At 50.0% G+C, this 7,741-nt stretch overlaps 1 protein-coding gene across 1 annotated transcript; it reads left to right on the forward strand.

The window, feature by feature from the left end:
- The first annotated feature begins 4,360 nt into the window (after positions 1-4,360).
- On the forward strand, positions 4,361-5,532 carry LOC145794799 (uncharacterized). The gene is made up of 2 exons (XM_082877157.1): positions 4,361-4,457; positions 4,752-5,532. The coding sequence occupies exons 1-2, from the start codon at positions 4,392-4,394 to the stop codon at positions 5,037-5,039; spliced, it is 354 nt and encodes a 117-aa protein (XP_082733283.1). The 5' UTR covers positions 4,361-4,391; the 3' UTR covers positions 5,040-5,532.
- The last annotated feature ends 2,209 nt before the right edge of the window (positions 5,533-7,741 follow it).

Genomic DNA, 7,741 nt, shown 5'->3' on the forward strand with positions numbered 1-7,741 from the left:
AGGTCTCCTAGACCGGGATGCAAAATGTATGCATGACAATGCATGTTTTTTTTTGTTTTTTTTGAAATGCAAATGATGCAAGTGATGCATGTTGCATGAAATGCGCGACAACACGCGGCTTAAGATATGTACAAAGCAATAGTGTGCACACCAATGCAATAAAGGTCTTGCACCTTCCAAGGATTTAAGGTCTCCTAGACCGTACGTGTTTAAGGTCACGCCAGACCATGCGTGTTTAAGGTCTCGCCAGACCACGGTGGTATTTACAAGACGCGTGACAATGCGCTGAAGGTTTCGCACCTCCAAAGGATTTAAGGTCTCCTAGACCGTGCTTGTTTAAGGTCTCGCCAGACCGTGCGTGTTTAAGGTCTCGCCAGACCACGGGGGTATTGCACGATGGCATGATGCGCAAAATAGCGCAATGCGTTAGGCAACGCGAGTGCACAGGACAGTGCGATGGAATGCATGCAAAATGCAATGAGATGCGCAAAACAGCGCGAAATTGAAATGCACAAAACAGTGCAATGCGCAGAACAGCGCGAACAATACAATGCACAAAACAGTGCGATGCGCAGAACAGCGTGAACAATACAATGCACAAAACAGTGCGATGCGCAGAACAGCGCGAACAATTCAATGCACAAAACAGTGCGATGCGCAGAACAGCACAAAATTTGAAATGCACAAAACAGTGCAATGCGCAGAACAGCGCGAACAATTCAATGCACAAAACAGTGCGATGCGCAGAACAGCGCGAACAAAATACAATGCACTAACAAGTGCAAGTAAGGTGCGCAAGATAGCGCGAACAAATGCAATGCACTAACAAGTGCAATTGAGGTGCGCAAGATAGCGCGAACAAATGCAATGCACAAAATAGTGCGATGCGCAAAATAGCGCGAAGAAAATGTGATGCACAAAACAGTGCGATGCCAAGTGTGACGTGCATGCCACACGGAGTGTAAATGGGCTTAAATGCGCGACAACGCAAGTATTCCGAAATGCATGACAATGCATGGAATGGAAATGCAATGATGATGCATGGGAGATGTGCACGACAATGCAAAGGGGTGCGTGTTGCAACGCATGTAACACGCGCATAACAACGCAAATGTATGACGCACGACAGCGCGATGTAATGCACCGAAGTAGTGTGATGAATTTGTGCAACACACATGGGGTAACTTTTGAATTCAAAAGGATACAAAAAGGATACACCTTGCATGAATTCGAGTGCCACGCACTGGAGACACGGCCTGCGGTCAAAACGGAGGTCGATTGAGCGTCGGAGATGCACTTTCTTGCACTTTCTTGAGCTATGAAGACCCAAAACAATTCAAATGGCCTAAACAAGGCTGTGGGAACCCCACCGGCAGAAAGGGGAGGCCACCGACTGGCCATCGGCACAAAAACAATTCTATCGGCACAAAAAAGTGCCGGCCGGCACAAAACATTGCCGACCGGCAAACAGTTGCTGAATCGGGGCAGTTCTGTCTTTTCACTTCGGGCATTATAAAATAGGGCTTGAAAACCCTATTCTTCACTTTTCCACCGCCGAAAATTCTTGCCCTCTCTCTCTAGAGTGCTTCTCTCTTATTTTTTGTCCATTTCTTCGCGTTCTACGCTCGTTTCGTCGTCGGATTCGCGATCCTCTTCGCGTTTCGGACATTTTCCACCGATCACATTCTCGTTTTGGTGCCTCGTTCGGCGTTCTCGCCTTCTCGGGGTTTGTTCCCCTCACTTTCCTCTTCATTTCCATGCCTCTTCACATTCCGGCCTCCCCGGCCATTTCCGACCCTCTCGGGAGTTGACTTTTCAGTTGACTCTTTGTATTCCGGCTCGGTTTTCCCCTTTCCGGCCATTTTCACACTATTCTCTACATGGCGGACGACATTCCACGTGTCGGGACTCCCCCGGACCACGAGATGGATCCCGGGGTCGAGCTCTTACCACTGAGCGAGCGCCCGTTCGACCCGGCGACCTACCGGCCGGCGATCCACGTTCTGCCCCCAGACGGCCTGCGTCAGTTCCGGAGCTTTGAGAGGTACGCGGCCCCTGAGCTACTACTACGCGAGCCTACCTCCCACCTTTCATTCGGCACTCCCGAGGTAACTCTTCATCTTCTGCTTTACTTTCTGCAATGTAGGATACAAAACTGCCATAGTTAGCTGTATTCTTTAATTGCTGAAATCTGATATGCCGTAGACCATAGTTGACTGTAAACATACATACAACTGATATCTGCTCGAGACTGACACATGCACACACACTGCACTAGCCCTGAATCACCCAAACACACGGCACACACTGTATTCTACTGCACACACACTGGTACCCAGTATTTGTCTGAATCTGTCAAACTTGCATACATGCCACATCTATTCTGAAACACCTAAACACGCTGACACAGCACACGTATTTTACTGTAAGCACACCGGCACCCGATATTTGCCTGAAACTGACAAACTTGCATACATGCCATATCTGTCTTTTCAAAACTGCATTTTGAATGTTGTCTTGCCATTGTCATTTTCTGTTTGCAGGAGGGTTCCCATACCATTCGCGGGTATGGGAATACTGGTGCGCGGGAGTGGTATGATGAGCTCCCTGATGCGGTCCAGCGCATCGTGGACCGAGCGGGCTTCGGCACCTTCTGCCGAGGGCTCTCTAGGCTCTCCACATGCAGGCCTCTCCTTGCCGCTCTGGCGGAGAGGTGGTGGGACACCACCGATTCTTTCCACTTTTCTGCTGCGGGGGATATGACGATGACCCCTTATGACTTCTCGATGCTCACAGGCATCGGGGTAGGGGGGATCCGATCCCCTTCGACACCGACATGGATGAGTGGACCGCCGCTCAGGTCCATCTACTGGGGGAGGCCCCACCGCTAGCTCGTCCAGGCTTCGTTCGATATTCCTGGTTCGAGGCACAGTTCAGGGTCCAGCCCGCACTGGGGGAGGAGACTCAGATGACCGAGGAGGACGTGGAGAGGTATGCCCGCGGCTTCCTCATGTTCCTGTTCGGGACTACTATCTTCGCCGACCGGGCGAACACCGTGCCTCTCTGCCTTCTCAGCGCACTGGTGGACGTCCGAGACATCTTGCACTACGACTGGGGCGGCGCTGCTCTGGCCACCCTGTACGGCTATATGAGCTCGGCTTCTCGCGGCAGCGGCCAGCTGCTCGGAGGTTACTGGCGGGCTTGGGAGGTACACTTCTTCTCCACTTTTCATTTCTGTCCGATATTCTCTGTACTCTGTACACTGCGCACACTGCGGTCTGCTTTACACTCACTGTATACTGTACACACGGCACACACATACATTCTGTTTCACACTGACTGTACACTGCTCACACTATACACTGTACACAATACACTGCACAACACACGGCTCTGCCATTTCTGTTTCATTCTGTGTATCCTGCTTTACCCGATAGTCATACTGACATCTGTTTTGCAGCTGTGGGTTTACGCCTACTTCCCTAGGCTTGCACCCGTACCAGTCGCGGAGCCTCCTCCGGCTGTCCCGTTCTCGAGTCGTTTTGACGGGAGATGCACCCGGCGACCGCGGGAGACATTCGGCTTCTTCCGCCGATATTTCGACACCATCACCCCGGCCGAGGTATGCTTTACTTTCAGTTCATTTAGCTTCGCTTTCCCACTGCATGTTTCAATAACAGTAGATAACAAACTGTCTGTTACTTTCAGATCACATGGCGGCCATGGGCTTCCTTGCCATCGGCGATGCGGGGTCGGTTCCCTGGTGCTGAGGAGACCTCGCGTTTCCGGATTCTGCTTGAGGGCCCTGTCTGTCGGGCTTGGTACCTGGGGGAGCGTTTTCTACGCCAGACCCGCGGGTTACCTGAGCAGATAGTCCCGGTTCACCCTCCTGCAGAGATGAGGGAGACCGAGGGGCTGACCCCTGAGCAGCTGGATGATTACTCCATCGGCTGGGAGGAGGCCGGCTTCCGAGGCACCGGCGACTATCAGGAGTACGTGCGGACGTACCTGATGCGCCCCTTGAGCGGTCGTCGAGCAGAGGGGGCCAGGCCTGTAGCATCGGCGGCTGGGGCCGGAGCGGGAGCAGGGGCTGGATCTTCGAGGAGGGCCCGGGTCCGTGGCAGGGGCGGAGTGCGGGGTGGACGAGGAGCTGGCTGGCCTGCCCTGCCTGCTGTACTGACTTTCCAGGGGCAGGGTGGGGCGACCTATCAGATCCCCTTTGTCCCTCCACCGGCTGGGCATGAGTTCACTGACATCCCCGACCTTCCGCCGGTATGTACCACTGCACTTCGTACAGTTATTTCATTTCAGTTTACTTGATATTCCACAGAATACTAATGCATCTGATACCTTTGCAGGCTTCTTCTGAGTACACCCGTCAGTCGTTGGCGATGAATGCCTCGATGATGGGGATGCTCCAACGGACACTTGACCTCCTGGCTGTCTACAGCATACCGGTACGTCCTTCTGACACTGGCCTCAAACCATTCATACACTGCTTTGTATAATCTGATGCACGGCACAACACCCGACATACTGATCTCGCAGCATCTGATACACTGCATACACTGCCTTCTGCACTGTACTCTGTACTGATAAACTGCTCACGGCATTCATACACTGTATTCACACACTGCATTCTGCACTGATAAACTGCCCACGGCATTCATACACTGTATTCAACATTGCATTCTGCACTGATAAACTGTCTACAGTATACTGATGCATTTCACTTTTGTGCACTTTTTCAGCCTCCTTTCCAGATTCCCATGGCAGGAGGTGCTCCAGCTAGACCTACTGTCCCTGCTCGGGGGAGAGACGAGGAGGGCAGGATATTTCCCCGCACTAGGGGTGGGCGTACTCACGTCGGGAGCAGCTCGCGAGCTCCAGCTCCGGACGATGATGACGACGACGAGGAGTCAGAGGCGGAGGCAGGGTCATCGGAGGAGGAGACCGGAGGCGATTCTAGCTCGGGCTCTGACGACGACGCTGATGATGCCCCTGGACCCTCGTCCAGGAAGAGGACCAGGACAGACTGACGGCCCTTCGGAGTGCTTGACACAGATGCAGATTTTTGCTATCTTTTCCTCTTTGTACTTTTCTTTTTGTTGGTAGATAGATTACCTTGTACTGCCGCAGGCAGATTTTTGTTTCCAAAACTTGTACACTTGAAAAGATAATGAAATGAAACGGACTTTTTATCTGAAAAAGTGTTTACATTTACACATCTCATGCATTGCATCGCATCTCATCATGTTACACCTCAATGTAAACGGAACTGATTGGTTGTCTGAAAATTGAACACTTGCACTGTAATAATCAGATAACTTGAACAGCCAACAACAAAATACACCCAAGCAACCCACTGCCTGATTCTTGAACACACAGCCCTTACTCTGTTGGGGATTGATCTGCATACAGCCCAAAACACAGCATTCGGTTCATTCTACACACAGCAAACTCTGAACAAACGGCCCAATCTGACAAGACGGAGCTCAAAGACGGAACCGGTTGGAGTCGAAATATGCTCGAACGTAGAGAATGGCACGGCATCCTGAGCATAAATGATTTTTGAAATCAAATGAGGGTTTTTCAAACCGGGATATCGAGCCTACCACTGAACACAGCGGGGAGGACTTAAACAAAGAGGTACACGACCTAAACACAACGAGACACGCTCGGGAGAGACTCAAAACAAAAGACGAGACCGTCAAATGAAAGAGACACGACACACAGACGCGTAAACGAAGATGGGGGACCTCGGACCACGAGGAGCCAGTTCAATCTGGGTATTGTTTCCCACCCTTTCTCATTTGTGATCCTCACATCATTCAACTCTCAAGCTCGGATTTTCTCTCAAAACCCTTTTCCTCTCTTTTCTCTCAACTCACACCTCTCTATTCTTCATTCTCTCATTTTTCATCCCTCCCCGGGGTGATTGATGGATAAATAGCAAGGTGTGGGTTCACGCCCGATGCCGTTAGCTCACAGCTATTTCTTCTGACGGGTAGAGCGCTCTTCTGGCAAGTACGTTGATGACGGGGGAAAGAGAGCGCCTGACTCAACTGTGCCCGTAGTTCATCATTTTAACCATTTTTTCGTTTTTGCTTTCTACTAAAACGGTTTTGATCAAAACGAGAGTCGGATTAACGTACTTGTTCGATTTTTGATTTGAAAAGCATGCAAGTCAGGCTGCAAGTACTGAAAATTTTCCTTTTGGGGTCCAAGACAATGGTCCAGTTTTGGAAAATGAGATAGTTTTCGAGAAAATAGTCAACCTCAGTAAAAATTTTCAAAAACTATTTTTCAAACAGCTGATGCTCAACAAGCATGAAACTTACCCTTCGAGATGCGCAACCTCGGATCGGAGGCAATGGAAAATTGCCCCTGGTTTGAAGGAGGGTGGGAGGCAACGGAAAGTTGCCCCTAGTTTGAATGGCGGCTCGCGGCGGGTGGTGGTAACGGAAAGTTGCCCCTTGTTTGGGATGGTGCCGCAGCAATCCGCAGACAGTCTTCATTGGCGGTGGTTGATCTCTTGGACACAGCGATGACGAAGACGGTCACAACAAATATATGGACACAGTCACCTTGGAAGGTGTTGGCAACTGGACCTTGGAATGAAATCGAAACCATTGCATGGACTGAGACGCTATGAAAGCGTTGGGGGCTGGACTTCATGATGAAGTTGCCTACGTATCCCAAACATGGGAATCAAGCCTTACGTAGTTCCGGTTAAGGTCCACTCGGGTATTTTAACCTTTACTTTTTTAGGCTCTCATTTTTGCCAAGGCGCCCAATGCGGGTTTTCGACCTTGCGAGCTTCTTTTCATTTTCTATTTCTTTTTCTCTTTCTTTTTCTTTTTTTTTTCTCAATCTTTCTTTTTGTATTTTTCTCTTTTTTTGTATTTTTCTCTTGCTCTAACTTTTGCCTGGGCCGCCCTTCCGGGTTTTCGGCCCAGCGAGCCTCTCAAAGGGTAAAAGTGTAGCAAGTCCATGCCAAATGGTTATTCTGTATTGAAGCCTCTCTGTGTCTAGGAGAACGGCTGTTGCACTGATTTGCGGAAGAATCCATCCCGGTTGCTCTACGAGCTTCTTCCGACGAGATCTACTCCTTCTGATTCGGCTTTGGTGCTTCTTGCTCGAGGGCTGCTTCAAAACTGGCCACACGGGCCTTTTCTGGCGGTTGACTGTTGAATGTTCCGGATGAGTTCGAGGTTCAAGACAACAGGTCGAATCTTGAGGCTGAGAGCGATCCTAGGCTGCACAATCTCAAGAGCGATTCCACACAGGTCTTCGCAGGGCCGCGTAAAACATTTGTTTTTGAAAGTTTTTTAAGAAAGCGACAAATCGCTCGCGCCGAAGATAGTGTGGAACCAATCTGGATCAGGCCAGGATCCTTCTCAGTACTCACGCCGACAAGCATGATTTCATTCATAAAAAGGCTTAGCACGCCTCTCTTTCTCTCAAAATGATCAAAATTTTGCAAAACCCGAGGAATTCCTTCCTCTTCGTTTTCATCACCGCAGTGTTCAAAAAGGTTTGTTTTTTTGAAAAACTTAGGTTAATGCAATGAGTTTGGCGCGCAGGAGAGCAGGCGAGATGTACTGTCAGCCCAATCAAATTCTCTGGCACTTATGCTGAAAGCAAGCATGAAGGTTGAGATAGCAACAGCTGTTTCAATCGGCTTTGTTGGTGCAACTGGCCCCTCGGCAGAAACAGACTCAAAACAAAAACAAATAAT

This window comes from Camellia sinensis, chromosome 7, assembly GCF_055761805.1.
Source record: "Camellia sinensis isolate YWXY chromosome 7, ASM5576180v1, whole genome shotgun sequence".
Classification (NCBI taxonomy): Eukaryota; Viridiplantae; Streptophyta; class Magnoliopsida; order Ericales; family Theaceae; genus Camellia; species Camellia sinensis.

Coding starts and splice junctions, on each gene's coding strand:
- LOC145794799 (XM_082877157.1), top strand. CDS start 4,392: ATGAATGCCTCGATGATGGGGATGCTCCAACGGACACTTGACCTCCTG. Junction 4,458..4,751: donor TGGCTGTCTACAGCATACCG/GTACGTCCTTCT, acceptor GCACTTTTTCAG/CCTCCTTTCCAGATTCCCAT.